Source organism: Acomys minous (assembly GCF_964271855.1).
Source record: "Acomys minous genome assembly, chromosome: 15".
NCBI classification, from domain to species: domain Eukaryota; kingdom Metazoa; phylum Chordata; class Mammalia; order Rodentia; family Muridae; genus Acomys; species Acomys minous.
Genome location: NC_140497.1, coordinates 74226219 through 74244624, shown reverse-complemented (window position 1 = coordinate 74244624; position 18406 = coordinate 74226219). Strand labels below are relative to the sequence as shown.

General features: G+C 43.3%; 2 protein-coding genes across 6 annotated transcripts in view; one reads left to right on the top strand and one right to left on the bottom strand.

Annotated features, from left to right (window-relative positions):
* ART3 (ADP-ribosyltransferase 3 (inactive)) overlaps positions 1-1391 on the bottom strand; it is an 84249-nt gene extending 82858 nt beyond the window's left edge. For 2 of the 5 annotated variants that reach the window (XM_084760192.1, XM_084760191.1), the window contains exon 1: positions 1291-1381. The gene's annotated coding sequence lies outside the window, so the exon portion shown is untranslated. Of the gene's footprint in view, positions 1-1290 lie in introns of all 5 variants that reach the window. The other 3 variants (XM_084760188.1, XM_084760185.1, XM_084760193.1) reach the window with 3 other exon arrangements.
* A 3757-nt stretch (positions 1392-5148) lies between these two features.
* Positions 5149-12397, top strand: CXCL9 (C-X-C motif chemokine ligand 9). Its single transcript, XM_084760196.1, has 4 exons — positions 5149-5298; positions 6432-6558; positions 9069-9153; positions 10289-12397. The coding sequence occupies exons 1-4, from the start codon at positions 5238-5240 to the stop codon at positions 10388-10390; spliced, it is 375 nt and encodes a 124-aa protein (XP_084616322.1). The 5' UTR covers positions 5149-5237; the 3' UTR covers positions 10391-12397.
* The last annotated feature ends 6009 nt before the right edge of the window (positions 12398-18406 follow it).

The following is an 18406-nucleotide window of genomic DNA, read 5'->3' as shown; positions in this document are numbered from 1 at the left end:
CTCCTTTTTGTTAGTGGCCTGAGATAAACAAAAGTATGATTTATTAGCCAAAAGGTTTATAGTTTTTTTTTTCTCTTAAGGGAAGGAATAGCTCCCAGACAGAGGAAAAAGAAAGTTCAGAAAAAGAAATTTCAGAAAATTTCAGAAAAAGAAAACTCAGGCATAGTTGACGCTTTCGAGAAACGCATTGCTTTTAAGTCAGGACCCTTTAATATTAGAAGAAAACTGGTGAGATTTAAACAAGCACAGGAGTTTCAATTTGAGAGCCACTTCCCCTCTGACAGGGAACGGAAGCCTCTTGTCTTTTCTACACAGTCACACGGGTAACCTATGCAAACAGATCTACTCAATTCCATAATAAAACAGGCGGAAGGGGAGGCCAGATGACACACATGTGAGGGCCCACAAGCCTGCGGCGCCTGGCTCTTGGGGATTACATCACCACTAAGGTAGTTTGACTTGGAAGATTTCAAGGGGGGAAAAACCGGTTTTGTTGTTGTTGTCCAAGGAGAAATGAAAAACTGTCTGATTTCAACACTCCTGATAATCCTTGGCTTTCTTCCCAGGCCTGTGAGAAACTCCTCTAACGCTGCTGTCCTACTTAGCAAGTTTCTATTTCTCCTAAAAAGCTTTCTATCCATAAACGCGGTCTCTGTGGGACTTTTTTCTTTCCCTCCAGTCTGCACTGCACTTCCTCTGCAAACTTGCGTGAAACTTGCAGTACTGGAGTCTGTAAAGCAAATGTCTTCCGAGGCCTGACCCCAAATGGCTATCTATCTCCAGACCATGCCTAAGGTCCTAGGCTTATGGGAGAAGCCTTCTCCTGGATACTCCTGCCGCTCAGGAAAGCTCCACTTAGCTGTTAGAGGAGCAAGGCGCACTTGCAGGCAGGCAATAGGGAGCCCGGGCTCTGGGGTTCAGGGGTTCACAGCCTATGGGAGCTCTGGGGCTCAGCATTTCAGGGGCTCAGGGACTCCGGCAGACCTCAACACCAGCTTCTGCTCAATGGGCCTTCCTCTCAGTCATCTCAGCCACCCCAAGAGATATTCCGGGGGCCTGCAGCCTCCACACTATGAACTGGCCTTCTAGAGCGATTGCTCCCTCCCACCCTCGCCAAGTCTCCTGTGAAAGCTGCAGAGGATCCCAGGTCCACTGGGTTGAACCATCACTCTGCCTCCTGGGGAGGGGGCGCGGCGGGGGGCAGAGGGGGGATGGGGTGGTGCGGGGAATGGCCTGCTCAGGCCAGGAAGCTGCGGGGGACGGAGGAGAGAGCGCCAGGGTACACACTACCTTTCCTCCCTAAAGTGTTTCTCCTCTTCAGCAGATCAGTGCTGGCAGCCCCTGCAGCTACACACGTAGAGTGAGCGTTGGGAGCTCCGGGTGCAGCAAAGTTCTGGAAGCAAACTGGCTGGGCATGCGCACCGATCATGGCTCAAGTAGAAGAGGTCACAGAATCTGTGGCTCAAGATTTCAATCCTTGGCTGATGCCAGATCTGCCCAACTGGGCTCCGGTCCCTGTTTGTCACTTCTGAACATATACACTAAGAATGTACTGTACCACCAGGCTTCAAGAACATTCTTCCAGGATAGGCGCTGAGCTATCCCTGTGTTTAAACGTGGGCCTTTACAAACCCTCCTCTAAGAGATGGAGAGGCTACAGTATCCCAGATAAGCGAACGCTGTTTACTGTATCCTCTCAATGAGGATGAGCCATGATCTCCCATGCGCATGCGCTGCAGAGATGACCAAGTGCTTGCGGAGCTAAGGGAAGGCTTCCCAAAGTTGTGATGCTGAATAAGGCAAAACTATAGCGCTGTGGAGTAAGACTGCAGTCATCACATTACAGACACAGAAAAGTGAGTCAGAAAACAAAGAATGATGCAAGAAGAGGCTGGGACAGTAAACCAGAGAACTCGGGCTGAGCCTTCATCCCTCTTCTAAGAAGTCTCCATCAGCTCTGCTAGGAAGAAGAGCCACTGGCCCTGTGGCGCTTGTATTTGAGAGTACGTTCTTTTTATACACCTCGGCAACATCATACATGTGTATACTGAATTTTAGGCGTTTTCACCTCCCATGACCCTCACTCAACCCTCACTCCTGCTGAAACCATTCTTCCTAGAAATCCCTTTCTTCTTTCTTTGTTCTTTTTTTCTTTTCTACTTTTTTTTTTCCTCTCGAGATTGTTTCTCTGTGTAGCCCTGGCTGTCCTAGACTCGACTTGTAGACCAGACTGACCTCAAACTCACAGGGGCCTGCCTCTGCTTCCCGGAGTGCTGGGATTACAACAGGCATGCGCTACTGCACACGGCTCAGAAATCCCCTTCTTACTTTGAACTCTCGTTTTCTTTTCTGACTCACAGACATTAATTAAGGGTGGGACCTCGTAAGCCTCTCCCCTAAGTCTGATGAACTGATAACTGATATTCTGAATGCCCCGAGCAGGTAAACACAGTTGCAGTGAGTTCATGAGAGCACGAAGGGATGTCCTGTCCAGAAAACCACGTTTCCCTCCTCTTTCCCAACTTCTGGCTCTTACCTTCTTTCTAGCCCTTCCACGGGATGTTCCCCATATCTGGGGGCAGAGGTGACATACATGTACTATTTAGAATCAGCATATACCCCAGCCAGTTATTCTCCACACTTTGACTAGTTACAAGTCTTGGTCTGACCGCCACCCGCTGGCAGTATATTCTTGCTATTAATCTTTAACGACCACCTTGCAAAACTAGCAGCTCTTTTCTTGAGAGATCCAAAGCTGGCAGAAGTTAGCTCTACTCAGTAATCATCAAGTAGTAAAACTGGTACCTGAACCCAGGTCCACCCTAGGCATGGTCACAGTCATTACCAGGACTAAACTGATGAATAAACTTATCAAAAGTCACCACAAGTTTTGTTTTTCAAAATGATTTCTTTAAGCTTTTCTTGAGGTACTACTAATCTATATAGAAACTGGTAAAAAAAAAAAAAGTGTGTGGTGTAACATACAAGGCGAATATAAGTTGTCCCTTATTCTAAGACATGGATTCCCTAAGGACAGGGGAAGAATATTGCTCCAAGGACAAATATCAGTCTGGGAAGGCTAAAAAAAATTCTTAGACATTAGTGGGGCCACAAGATGCAGACCTACAATGCCAATCCTCAGAAGGCTAAAGCAGGAGAATGGTGCACTCAAAGTCAGTCTGCCGCACATAGTGAGACCTTCACCTTACCTTTAAATATGTATATGTGTATATGATATACCTTATATTGTATATAATATATCTGTTTCTCTCTTTAGGGAGAATTTAATTTTAATTTTGGTTTTGGTTGATTTGTTTTAAATTTTAGTTAGGTTACATACGCTTTTCCATAGAAAAGGGGGATACACAGTGAAAAAGTTGGTAAAGATTGGTTGGATGACTTTTACTTTGATCCAAGAGATATTTTTAGTTTTTATCTTACCAAGATATAGGTATACCTTGGTTGCAGCATTGCCTGCTACCCGAAGACTCTTCAGGACTGCCTACAATTCAGTCACCAGCTGATCTAGGGAGAGGATGGATGAAGAAGAGGGAAGGAGCTACAGGTGGAAGAGAGAAGAAAAAAAAGTTGCTCATTTTATCCAATGGTTTGCTTTTTTCCTTTTCTTTCTTTTTAATTTTTGTTTGTTTGGAGTTTTTTGTTTGTTTGTTTGTTTGTTTGTTTTTACAAGAGAGGGTTTCTCTGTGTAGCCTTGGCTGTCCTGAACTCATTTTGTAGATCAGGCTGGACTCGAACTCACAACAATCTACCCACCTCTGCCTCCCGAGTGCTGGCATTACAGGCTTGCGCCACCATGCCAGGCTTTCCAACAGTTTTCTTTAAGGGTACATTTAAAAGGAAGATACATGAGCTATTTCGCTGAAACCCTAGTCCGATCTCTAGATGAGGTAGAGAAAGAATAGAAAGTCTGGACGCAGTCTACGTGTAGACAGTCAGAGTCTACATGTGTGCGTAGTCAACCAAAGAACAGTAGCATCTCTTCTAGGATCTTTCCTTTCTTTTAATGAGTGCACATGATGATTGTGTGAAGTAGAGCCAAAGAAGTCTGATAGTTTTTGCCAGTTCTAATTTAATTAACAATTGTGAGAAGTAGAGAGGGGAAAAAAAGTTCTGCTACTTTTGCCCATCTTATCCAGCAGCATTTGGCCATTGCAACCTTTCCAGCATGTTCCTGTGGCACTCCTGACTGCGTGTGAGGTGTCAGAGAACTGTCTACAGCACCAATACATATATGCACTTTGGTTTTATTTGTTCTTTTTTTTTTTCCCCAAATATGGTTTTGAACGGGTAGTTTTTGGCTTTGTCCCTTCATCCTGTTGTTTTACTTTTTCTCTTTCCTCCAGATCTCCAGAGGATTCTATTCTCTGAGGACACTGGACATTATTTCTCTCCCTGTCAAACTCTTATTTTAGCTTCAACAGCTACAAGAATTTTAAGCAACCAGAGCGTTTTTAATAACTACTTTATTTTTTTTTTAATTATTTGCTGTTGAATGCTGTTTAATATATGTAGCTTCTCTAAACTCCTTGGAAAATGCTCGTGAATGTGTGCTTCCTCATTACACAGCCAAACTGTTAAGTGGCTCAAACATTTGGTGAAACAGCTGGAACAGGTAGCAAGGAACAGAACAGCTGTGGCTTATGCAACTAATCTAATAATTAAAGTAACAGTAAACTGTAGCAACGGTGATTTGCTACACGTACAACATAATGTAGCCCCTCAACAAATTAGGAAGCTTTGTGCTGTTGAGAAAGACAGTATGAGGCAACATTAATGTAGTCATATGGTGTAGATGGAACAAATACCGAGGAATCATTTCCCTAGACGTTAATATTTCCCACATGGGAAGCCTATCTCTAACCTTCATTGTATGGCATTAATACATTCACCATATAATCTATCCTGCGTCCAGGTAGCAGCTTTGGCTGTGCTAAAAGCGGGTACTAGCAGTTTCACATCCCTTACTATAAAATATCCATTTACGTGAAACGGAGAGAAAACATGCAGAAATTCCCTGGGATCTGAGTGTAGGGTTTTCCCCAGGACAGTCTACTTTGTGGTTAATTTAGTTCTTCTGGGTCAGCTGAGGAGACGAGCCAATCAAAGGCGAGGAGGAAAAGGGATTTCATAAATAAATATGACTGCGAGGACATGCTCTCTAAAGACACTCTCGGACTTGAATCCAGCACAGTGACTCCGTAGGACCCTGCTCTGCCATGAAGTTGGTGGTTCTTTTCCTCCTGGGGGTCACCTTCCTGGATCTGTGTGGAGTTCAAGGTGAGGAGTTTTACACTGTGTGAAATTAGGTGAGTTCTGACTTATGCATCACTATAGAACCCTTCTCAGCCGGCAGATAAAGCTAAATATTGTTGCCTGCAATAAAAATATTACTATGTAAGTAATATTGTTCACTCATCAAAGCATTTGGATGCCGTGAGTAATTGTCCAAAGGTCAGAGTGTGCACCTGCCAAGTCAAATACGCCTTCTCGGTGTAGGTATTGTGAATTCCCAATGAGGGCTGAGATCATAGTTGAGCATTTTAGTAATGAGAAACCATTACTAGGCTGTAGAGGAGTTCCTAGGTGTTTTATTTCCACTTCGTGAGTCTTGTCGTTTTTTTGTTTGTTTGTTTGTTTGGGTTTTTGTTTTGTTTTGTTTTGTTTTTGTTTTTTCATGCAATGGGACCCGCAGCACTGGCAACTGGGAGTGAGATAAGGGATCACTTCCTAAGTTGTTTCCTGCATCATCTTCATCGCCTGATACTGTGTACCGATAGGAATATCTGTGGTTAACCAACTGAGAATTCAGAAGCCGGAGAGGTTGGCTCGTGGCTTTGGTTACAGACTGTGTTTTCCACATCTGTAAAGTAGGAGCTTTGTAGTTAATGCGCGACAGTAAGGCCTACATTTTAAAAGATGCTGGCTTGATGTAAGCCTTAAGGGATGTGTTTTCAGAGACTTTCCAGAGGGAGTAAGGACCGACGTGGTAATTAGTAATTGTAAGTAGAGCTCTCTGTCCACACCTGTATCAACTCCATCCTGATGTTGGGTATGAAATGGGTTGAGGAGCTGTTCAAGAAACTGGTCCTCACAGTAGAGACGGGTTGCATTTGTGTGCCTATCCTCAGTAGGGATTCAATTCAGTATGGTGGACGTTTTCTCGTCTTCCAAGGTTGTGAAGTAAGGTAGTTAAGAACTTGGGAGTAGACTCAGAGTGACCTGAACTGAAATCCATCCCCTGTTCCCTTTTGCTAAATGACTTTGTCCTCAGCTGCGGCTTCAGACTGGAAATAACCCCAGGAGTGATGATTTACCCACACTGGGCGACAGATGATGAGTCAAGTACATCACCCCAATGGACCGTGCCAAGGGAGACCTTGCCCTGAACAGGTGTATTCTCTTTCCTCCAGGGACCCTAGTAATAAGGAACCAGCGTTGTTCCTGCATCGGCACTAGCCGGGGCACGGTCCACTACAGATCCCTAAAAGACCTCAAGCAATTTGCCCCAAGCCCTAACTGCAACAAAACTGAAATCATGTAAGTAAAAACCTCCAACACACATATTCCACACTGAACCTAGTGGGAGTCTGACCCTCACACTACTTGCTCATACGGGCAGCTGGCTCAACCATAAACCTGTTTTTCTTTCTTCTCCCTCAAAATAAGAAATTTCTGATGGAGACTGAAAATGAAAGATGACATATCATTTAAATAATAAATTGTTTCTGAGACCAAATTACCTCTTTGAGGCTATTTAGGAGTCTAACTCAGAAAACACATATTTAAATATCAAATTTAGTTGAATATAATTAATATAGTCTTGTTAATTATGTTCCTATTAAATATATTCCTATTTCGATAATCAAAATACATGAATGGAGTTTTCAATGAATTAATTAAAGATATCACCTTTTTAAAATAAAGAGAAATACAATTGTGGTTTAAAATATATGAGTATCTAGTTGTTTAGATGTTTAAGGCATTTAAGATTGCTTAAAAGAAGAAAATAAAGAATAATAATTCTGCTCTTCTAACCTCTAGGCATGTCGTCTCTTAAGACACCTCATTTTCTTCATATCTATGTTTCTATTGATATGCAATGCATAATATGCATGTGCATACAAAAGTAAAATCAATAAACATTATATACAGTAATTCCCTCTTATCTGCTAATTCAGGTTCCTAAACTTCAGTTTCCTGAAGTCAATCATGGTCCACAATATTAAGTAGAGTATTTAAAAAACAAATAAGTTTGTAATAATTTTATTATGGTACGTTGTTGTAATTTTTATCTTTATATTATGTATTGTTGTAAATGTCTTGTTCTGTTTAATTTACACACTAGACTTTATCTTAGATACCTAGGTATACAGGGACATAGGAACTGTCTGAAAGTGTAGAAACCTGGACATCTTCTCTATAGATAAGGAGAAGTTGCCATTTGTAATTTGTTTTTTTTTTTTCCTTAACATAAGAATAATGAACAGGGCTGGAGAGATGGCTCAGAGGTTAAGAGCACTGACTGCTCTTCCGGAGGTCCTAAGTTCGATTCCCAGCAGCCACATGGTGGCTCACAACCATCTATAACGTGATCTGGCATGCAGGCAGAATCTTATATAAATAAATAATAAATAAACCTTTTAAAATATTTTTTTAAAAAAGAATAATGAACAGTTTCTCATGTCAGTTAATTTTCTCTAATGACATCATATTTCTAGTTTTTTTGGGGGGGGGGGTGGGTGCTGGGAATTGAACCCAGGACTTTACACAGGCTTTGCATACACTCTCTACTTAACACTACCCTTGAGTCATAAGTATTACTTTTTTTTTCTTTTTGAGAGGTTGCTGGAGAGACAGCCGAGGGTTAATAACACTTGTTGCTCTTGTAGAGGACCCAAGTTCTGTTTATACCACACACACTGGACAACCCACAACTATCTATAACTCCACCTTCAGGAGATCTATACTTTCTTCTGGACTCTGTGGGCACCTGCATACAAGTACACAAATACACACAGAGGCACATAGAAGTTAAAAAAAATAAAATAAAATAAAATGCCTTATTCTGAGTGTTCAAGTGCACATGCCATGGCACGCAGGTGGAGGTCGGGTCTGTCCATATTTGGGGTTCTGGGGCTGAACTCGGCTCTCCAGGCTTCTTAAGCAAGTTTGCTTACCAGATGCACCAACTCACTGGCCCTCATATAATGGCTTTTAGTAGCTAAGCTGTTTAACATCACGTTGATAGGCCATAATTTGAATAGCCAATGCCCGTGGCTAGAGATATAGGTTATGTCAATTTTTTCACTATTGTCAAACTATTACTATTACAGTACCATCTTTAACTCTTCCCAAGTAACACTGTTCTAGAGATTAGAATTTCTCATTTGTTTTGTTTTTGCTTTGTTCTGAGACAGAAACTTGCTATGTAGCCAAGATTGGCCTCAACCTCATGCTCTGCTTACACCCCACTCTCTCTAAATGCTGGGGTTCCAGGCATAAGCCACCGTTCCCAGCCTCTTAGAAATTAGAATTGTGAGGTTACAGGCTATTTGTATGCAAGACCTTTGACACCTAAATCAAGGGATTCTGTATTCTTATTCTCAAGATGGACAGAAAAATTATTATTTTTTAAAAATTGGGATGTCTCCTGAAAGGCCTGCTACAATTTTTAAAATCTACCTGTTGATGTGGCTTGAGAGGTGGCTCAGAAGGTAAGAACACTGACTACTCTTCCAAAGGTTCTGAGTTCAATTCCCAGCAACTACATAGTGGCTTACAACCACCTGTAATGAGATCTGGTGCCTTCTTCTGATGTGCAGGCAGAATACTGTATAGATAATAAATAAATCTTAAAAAAAAAAAAAAAAGAAAGAAAGAAAGAAAAGAAAAAAATCTACCTGTTGATCTTAGGAAGACTCTTTACTATATTTTAAGTATTTCACTGGAAATACTCATCAAAAAACAACGCTTTTTCACTATTTTTGCTAAGAATTATTAAATTATTACTGCGGGGGAGAAGACTCACTGATGTTTCTTTGGCACAGTGCTACACTGAAGGATGGACGCCAGACCTGTCTGGACCCACACTCAGGAAACGTGAAGAAGCTGATGAAAGAGTGGGAGAAGCAGGTTGGTGAAGGGAAGGGGCACGAATCGCTCTGTTTTAGAGATTAACTCTGAAAGTCAAAGGACCTGGGCAAATCCATTAAGGGTACATGTTTCCATTCCTTAGGATTTGTATCCAAGAGTAAGGCGCTAAGGATTCAGAAATAATAAGATCTAACCCCTTCCTCAGATAGCAATCCTCATTAACAGTGTATAGAGAGCAATAGAGAGACTTACAGTACAGGGTATAACCAGAATCTTGAAAAGTATGAGGGAAGGAGTAATTGCCTTGGCCAAGAGGCAGAATAGAAAGCAGTAAGGAAGACTTCTTGTATCACGTGGCCTTTGATTTGGATCTTGACAGATAAAGTATTTACCAGAAAGTTAATTAAGTACAGTGTGGGCGTTACGGCTTGCCCGAGGAGCAGCCTGCGTTCGGTGAGCCTGAAGTAATGTGGCTGGAATTTAAGTGTAGAGAGTAAAGGGATGAGGTGGGAAAGGATCCTAGGACAGCGTGGGAAGGACTCTGTGTCCCGAGCTAAAGAGCTGGGTTTGAGAGCGGCCATGGAGTATGCGGTGGGGACACTTGGACGTCCAAGTGTGACTCCTGGGTCTGCCACATACCAGCCGTTAAGCTTTAGGCTACGCTCCCACGGAGCTTCGTCCACTTTTATTGGTCCTCATCCTTCTTAACGCTGCCATCTAATAGAGATGCTCACGTTGAGGTGACCCCCCCCAACCATAAGATTAGGTCGTTCCCACTTCATAACTATAATGATTTGCTACTGTTATGAATTGTAATGTAAGTATCTGATACGCAGGGTATCTGAGATGTGATCCCAGACTGGGTCATGACCCATAGGTTGAGAACCACTGACTGACTTAAATGAAAGGCACTAAAGGGCTGTGTTCGGCCTACGTGGATGCTGAAGGAGGATGAGGTGAAGACAGCAAGATGCTAGGAAAAATAGGCAAACAAGCAAAGAGGGGCCTGTAGCTTCCTTAATGTGAGAGAGGCTGAAAAGGAGACCAGCTCCTCCAAGAGAGCAGCGACTTTAGCTGGCTGTACGGATAAGTAAGGAGTGGTTGAAGTCAGCAGGAGCTCGGCCATCCGGAGGGGAAACATCCAAAAGCCTTGCCTTTTTCTTTTTTCTTGCAGGTCAGCCAAAAGAAAAAGCAAAAGAGGGGGAAAAAACACCAAAAGAACAAGAAAACCCGAAAAGCTAAGCCCCAGCGTCCCCGTTCAAAGAAGACGACATAAAGAGACCACTTTACAAACAAGCGCTCTGTGTCTAGATGGTTTTAGATCGGGGCGGAAACGCTTTCACTGGGGAGCAGCCTTTAACAGATGAGCTCATTAAGTTGGCTGGAAAATGTAAAGCAAGGCTTTGAAATCATAACTAACGCTCGAGAGTTAATTGTGAAACCTAAATAGTAAGAATTGCTAGAGGCAAAAACTGTCTTCCTTCTGCTTAGCCAACAACATTTCATCAAGCCATTGATCACAGTCATGATGATATCAAATATGGGCAAATGTCCCACACATTCTTATCCAACGCACAGCAGCTGTCCTGGCTTCTAGAGTCACACACTGCAGCCTCCGGAGACTTCTGAGGCCCCTGTCACCAAGCTCCAGGCCTCACCAAGCTGGCCTAGCCATCAGCAGCTGGCATTTGGGTCAGCCTACAGGCCTGGCGCAAAATGTCTCTCAAAGGTCAGCGCTGCCATGGTGGAGACCCAGCTTACCAAAATTGGCTTTCAGAACCTTCCATGTGGCTATTGAGGCCATGTGATTTCATCATTCACTTGGTCCCATCTGCAAGGCTCATTTCAAGTTTTGCTCTCCTAGGGGGTTGTGGGCTTAGCTTAGTGGTAGAGGACTTGCCTTGCATGGACAAGGCCCTGGAGTTGATCACTAACAGTGCAAAAACTTAACCAGTTTAAAAAAAAAAAAAAAGATTTTCTGGCTACTCAAATCTTCTCCAATCTTTTGCTCAGGATTCCTGACTAAAGACTTCTCTGTTATCTAAATGCTTTCTGTGTGTTTATTTTTCTCTTTCTAATGAGATTGGTTTTTTTGAGGGCAGGGGCCATGGATTATTCTCCTAAATATTTCATGGTGCCTACAAGAACTTGGTTTTGAATAATTTCCTAGTTGTATGTGTTAAAGATAAAAAGGCCATTAGACACCGGGTGGTGGTGGCGGCACACGCCCTCTGCCTCCCAGCACTCTGGAGGCAGAGGCAGGCAGATCTCTGTGAGTTCAAAGCCAGGCTGGTCTACAAAGTTAGTTCAGGACAGCCAAGGCTGCACAGAGAAACTCTGTCTCAAAAAACCAAACCAAACCAAACTAACTAACAAAAAAACAAAAACAAAAAGGGCCATTACACACCAGGCACTGGCCAATCCCTGGATACTCCATATTGCATAACTCTAACCCCTGACCTCCTTGCTTGCTTGTTTTTGTTTTTAAGACAACATTTCTCATTTGGCTTTCCTCAAACACACTACATAGGCAAGGCTGACCTTGAACTCACATATATCTGCCTTCCACTGCCTCCTGAACACTGGGATCAAAGATATGTACTACTACAACTGCTTGTCTGCCTGCCTACCTTCCTTCCTTCCTTCCTTCCTTCCTTCCCTCCTTCCCAAATTCCCTAGCTTTCTTATTATCAGGCCTCTTCAGTGCACAGCTAGAGTGACAAGAGTCTTAGCGTGTGACAGGATGCCAAGGTCTTCAACAAACATCACTTACATGTTTAAGACATTTGTGAATATTCTGGACTGCTCACAAAATATACAGGACATACAGAAACACATAAACTTACATCGAAGAGAGATTTTTCCGGGTCAGCAAATACCAGACCTTTCCCTGCTCAACACAAAAGGTCCTCTGACACCGTTGTTGATCAGCACAAGCTTCCTACAAGCCAACAAAATAGCTGCCAAATCCTTCAACAAGTTTGTCTTAGGCAAATAGGAATTCCATTACCACCATCCCTCATTGCAAGAATTCCCAGAGTATTAGTGTATTAGTTGCCACATCAGAAAGGGAGTGGTGAGATAGCAAGATCAGGGCTGGAGAGGTGGCCTACACTTGTAGAGGACCAGAGTTCCCTTCCCCAGGGCCCACACTGGGGGCTCACAACCACCTGAAATTCTAGCCCCAAGGAGCCAATTCTCCCTTCTGCCCTTTGCAAGTGTTGCACAGATGTACACAGGCCCACACTGTGACGTAAGACACACACTCATAATTTAAAAGCCACAGGGAACAGTAAATTCTGTTGGTGGAAGCCTCTGTCGGGGTTGGAAACCACCTTAGAGAGGAGGTCCAATGAGCTGAGTGGAAAAGAATGTGTCTTGCCTAGAGATCCAGCCTCCACTCACGTGCTTTCCCCAACATTGTCCTTCCTCACGCTGCAGATGGTTTTGAGTGGTGCTGGTGGGAATCCCATCCAAACACCATTAGACAGTCATAAAGGTGTCCAGCTCCCTCCAAGTAACTGACTCTGGGAAAAACGTAGAACCGTTTCCTAACTAGGTAGCCGGTGGCCCTTGCATCTGACAGGCAGATAGTGTGCATAACTACTAGCCAAAGACTGTGATGGACATGTATCATATGCCTACAGTGTGACTTCATATATATATATACTCTAATGTTTAATTAAAAGCAAATTGGGATATATGCTTTGAAGATGTTTTATGAAAGGATAATGATATCAATAAATTTCCACTAATCCCAAAATAAACCTGTTGTTGTTGTCTTCATCTGCCCTTTAGCTACTGTGTGCTTCAGAATAGTTATCATTTATCCTTTATTCATTTGCTTTTTTGGCTTTTATCTCATGTTATTGATGTCAATTGAGATAAAGGCATGAAAGCACTTTAACTGGCTTCATAGGCACAGGGAAAAAAAAAGCCTTCTAAGTTAAATAATATAACAATGACTATCTTAGTTAGGGTATCGATTGCTGTGATGAAACACCATGACCAAAAACATCATGGGGAGGAGAGGGTTATTTCATTTCTACTTCAATATCACTGAAGGGTAGGAATTCAAAGAGGGCGGGACGCTAGAAGCAGGGGCTGATGCAAAAGAGGCTGTGGAGTGCTGCTTACTGGCTTGCTCAGTCTGCTTTCATACACCACTCAGGACCACCAGCCCCAAGGTGGCCCCACCCACAAAGGCCTGAGCCCTCCCACACGAGTCACTAATTATGAAAATGCTCTACAGGCTTGCCTATCGCCCAATCTTAAAAGGCCATTTCTCAGTGGAGGTTCCCCTCCTCTCAGATGACCTTAGCTTGTGTCAAGTTGACATACAACCATCCAGCACACTGCCTTACAACAACATTGACTTATAAGAATTATGTGGGAGCTAGCCTGGGGGTTAGGAGCACTGGCTGCTGCTCTTCCAGAAGACCCAGGTTCAATTCCTAGTACCCTCATGACAGCTTACAACTGTCTGTGACTCCAGTTCCTGGGATTTGATGTCCCAGGCAAGGGCACGGTGCCCAGACATACATGCCGGCAAAACACTCATACGCTTAAAGTTAAACAAAAATACAAAAAAATTATGTAGTGTTTAGCTTTCACTCTAATTATCAGGAGTAACACTATTCTAGTGAGCTATAAGCACAGCAAACCAAACTCTCCTCTTTTTTCTCTCCTAAAATTACACATATTCAAGTAACATGAACCCTCAAGTGGGGTGGTGGTGGAGACCCACGTGGCAGACCAGGTATTGAAGTCGTGGGTTTAGACAGTTATCCTCCAAAGGTGTCTCTGGCCACTCTCTTCATGTACTGAGGCTCTCTAGCCATCTCTGAGCACACTGAGTTCTTTGCCTTTCCAGGGCCAATGCAGATGCTGATCTCCGTTATCCCGGACCGCGCTGCATCAGCTTGGTTATCCTGGGAGCTGGGTTTCCTGTTATCTTTTTCCGGTGTGCTTTTCAGGCTTAGTTACCAGCCTGTGGTTACCTCCTTGGAAGACACAAAGCCTTTAAGAGGTGGGGCCCACCAAGAGGAAATTAAGTAAATAAGGATGTTCACTTGAAAAGGATACTGGAACCTCCTAACCTTTTCCCTCCTTCCCTTTTTTCTTCATGGGTACCATGTTGGGAACAGCCGTCCTCTGCCACGAAGCCTGCCGTGATATGCTGTGCCGCGTGAGCGCAAAGCAACTGGACAAAGGAGCCACAGACTTGAAACCCTGAGTCAAAAAAAAAAAAAAAAAAAAAAAAGGATCTTCCCTCCTTTTCAGCTGATTGTATCACATATTTATCCTAGTGATGAGGAGTCAACATCGTTATGACACTTGGACTGCACATACACAGTGTGAGATCTCCAGGAAGGTTGAAAGTAGACAGAAAACATGAGCTCATACAATTGAGGTATTTTTGAGACGCCGGATTGGTGTGTGTGTGTGTGTATGTGTGTGTGTGTGTGTGTGTTTGGGCGGGTATCAGCCACTCGTGGTATACATGAATTCCCCCAAGGGCCTTTCCCTATGAGGCATCTGGATGCTGTGCAAAGAGCAAAGAATTTTACATATGTGTCTTAGGAACAAGTAAACACACTGTTGAGCTATATGGCCTTGGGTCAAGCATGCAACCTCTCGTCATTCATTTCCTCATCCAGGATCACTGTGTGAGACAAAACGCATACAGATCTTTGTGTGTGTGTGTGTGTTTTAAATATTTTATTAATTTATTCATATTACATATCAATTGTTATTGATCTTTTTTTTTAAGTTTTTCTTTTTCTTGATAATTTTCCAAAGATTGTATATATATATATATATATATATATATGACTGCTCTAGCTGCATGCACGCCTGCATGCCAGAAGAGGGCATCAGATCCCAGTACAGATGGTTATGAGCCACCATGTGGCTTGCTGGGACTTGAACTCAGGACCTCTGGAAGATGGTGCTCTTAACTGCTGAGCCATCTCTCCAGCCCGGGCATATAGATCGGATCTTGGTGCATAGAAAGCTCTAGGCCTCCTTGCCTGCTCATAAAGCCTTTCATCAGAGGCTATTCCATGGTTTATGGACAGAGAGGTGTGTGGAGATGAAAAACTATATTGGAGAAAGGAGACCTAAAGCTCCCCTGAGAAGTTCTAGAGAGAAGTTCTCTCTAGAAATATTTTCACAGCCCAAGCCCAGACCACCATGACCTCTTTCTGGGCTACCCCAGCAGTTTCCTATGTGCTATTATTGCTCTTGCTTCCTTGCTACCCAGAGCAGCCAGAATAATCCTTTTAAAAATAACACTTCAAAATTCACGGAGTTTACAGATGGGTCAAAGGTGCCACATTCTGTCCTCTGGGCTCTGCCTGCCTCTCTGATCCTGTTCCTTCATGTATGAGCCTCAGCTTTTTGTCTCTTGGGCACATGGAGTTTATTTCCTTTTCAAGGCTTTTGGTTGATTCTGCTCCATGCTGGGCTGGACTGGGCCATCAGCTTGGCGGGACTGGGATCGGCATTTTCTGGACTCTCTTTACCCGTGTGCTTCTAAGTTAGAGTCAGGTTACAAGGAACTCGGTGAGACTGGGAAAAGCAAAAGAGTGACGCTAATTTTCAGAAGACTACAAGACAAACTGGAAGACAGTGGTTCTCAAAGCTGAGAGCCTTTGGCCACTTCCTGAACAGCTGTCTCATCTCCTACTGTCGGCCTTGTGTGTTCCCAGGTCCCCCAGGAGAAGCACTGAGATCTACAGAGGCCATACTGATACAAAAGCCGCCGCTTCCCATAAGCCTTAGCGGTCCTTCTTTGGCAGCTGGGGCTAATCTTCTTGAGTTTTCTCACAAGCTGAACTGTCCAGCTGGCCCAGCGTCTCTGCTAAACCGGTCAATAATTCTTTCTCCAATGGCCCCCCTAGCTTTGTTCCCCCGCCCCCGCCCCATCTCCTCCCCCCAGGGACTTTTCACTTCCCAGCATCTGCCCTCGTTCCCGTAATAAATCCTTTGTTCCCACAATGTCTAACAGACTTTGTTCCCTAACTGATACGGTTGTGTATTCAGAACTCTTTTCAGAAATTAAACTTCAGTTTATGTATCAGCGGCTTTTCTAGAGATGTGATGAAACACTATGGCCAAAGGCGACGTACAGAAGAAAGGGTTATTTGGAGCTATGGCAGGCAAGGGAAGAGAGTCCCTCATGGCATCAGGCCCCAGATGAGATGGCAGAAACTGCTGAGAGCTCACAACTTGAACTGAAAACAGGAAGTTGAGGGTGAACTCAGAATGGCATATGGATTTGAACCACACTCACACACACCCACACACTCACACCCACACACCTACACACTCACACCCACCCACGTGTCTTACTTTTTACAGCACCACCAGCTGGGAACCGAATTTCAAACATCTGAGCCTATGGGGGACATTCCCACTTCAACTACCTCATTGTCAGTAAAATAACCACCTTTTACCAGACTCTATACTATTGTACTGGTTTATAACATGGAGTGTATGTACTGAAAGTAGTGAATGAAATGAAAACACTTAGATTTTACATTATTATTTAAAAAAAAAATAAGAACTGGCTAGGTGTGGTGGCACAGGCCTTTAATCCCAGATCATAGGACACAGAGGAAGGCAAATCTCTGTGAGTTCCAGGCCAGCCTGATCTACAGAGTAAGTTCCAGGACAGCCAGGGCTACACAGAGAAACCCTGTCTCAGAAAAAACAAAACAACAATGAAAGACCTGGCTCAAATGCTTGCCCCCCCACACACATCCTATACGCATGAATTTGAACCACAAATTGATTTGTTATAATTCTTAACCCGTGATTGATACTGTCAGCTTCGCTTAGTACATTTGTCAAGCGGTCATATGTCACATGCTGCTTTTTCTGAAGGAAAAGAGAGACATTCACAAGTAGCAGTGACTGACAGACACGTGTTCACATTCAGCCCTTCACTTTCTGTGTGTTGCTCACTTAGCACTAACCTCTGCCTCAGTGGTGACGAAGGTCGATACGATGTAAGATACTGTAATCTTCTCCTTCACAAAATTGGTACATGGCTCTAAGGAATCCCACTAAGAAAATCATAGCAAATGATGTCATTATATTTTAAAATTAAATACATGTATATAAAAGAAATCCATTGTGAAGTAATACTAATAAAGGCCACCTAAGGTAGCAAAAGAGTTAAGAGATACATATATTGTAGGTGTGTGCTCATTTTACCTGGCAGATATGCATTCTCTTCTTGCCTTGGAGGGAATTTGCACTCAAATGCACAGACCTACACTCATACTCAGTCGTATACAAATAATATAAAAATAAACAATTAATATATGTTAGGCGATTACTCTTTTTCTCCACCCATATACACAAGTTTATATTGCTTGGAAGCAGAAATGTTGTCTTCTTCCCCACTGCACACCTAGGGTGCAGAGCAGGCTCTGACATTTAGGAAGTCCTTAGCAAGAATTTTTTAGTTGATTGCTGTATGCTTCGCCCTAAGTTTTCTCAAGGGCCTTTTCCAAATCCATTTCAACTACCATAACCATTTCCGGTCATGTTCACCTACAGGCGCACTCATTCCTACCTCAGCCTGGCCCGTCCTTGCCTTTCATCTGCTCTGTGGCCCACCCTCCTCTACCTGTCTTCTGCCTGGGTGGGCACCAAGTCCCACTTTGTCAAAACTGTACCCTGGGATACCCCTGGCCACACTCAAGTCTCTCCCTGACAAGTGCTTTCAAGTAGAAAGAACTAGCCTCTCATTAATTTTTAAAAAGTTGTTTTCCTATCTCAAGAAGCATTGTATTCCTAAACAATAATAGACTCAGTTATATGTGATTTTTAAATTTCAACTGGCAAGCTCTCAGTCAGGTAATTGGCGATCTATGTGTGAGAAAATGGAAAGTTGTTTCCTGCCTACTGATGACAGTAGAACTCACAGCCCTGGGCGTGCTAGGCTAGCGCTTTTCCATTGAACTACAATCCAAGCCCAGCAACAGGGCTTTTGGTGATCGAACGGTCTAGTCTCCATCTTTCAATAAGATTATGAACTATAATAACTGGATGTAAGATTAGAGGGAAGTTGTCCTAGTGAAGAGAAACCAAGACCATGGCAACTCTTACAAAGGAAAGCACTTGATGAACCCAAGGCCAAAGGTTTGCTAGTTTAAAGGCCAAAGGCCAAGGAGCTGAAGAGGTTAAAGAGCTAAAAGTCCAAGAGGCCAAGCGCTCCTTCTACTTCCACACGCTGTTTTAAATACCATTCAACTCAAAATTCTTCCTACTCCTTACT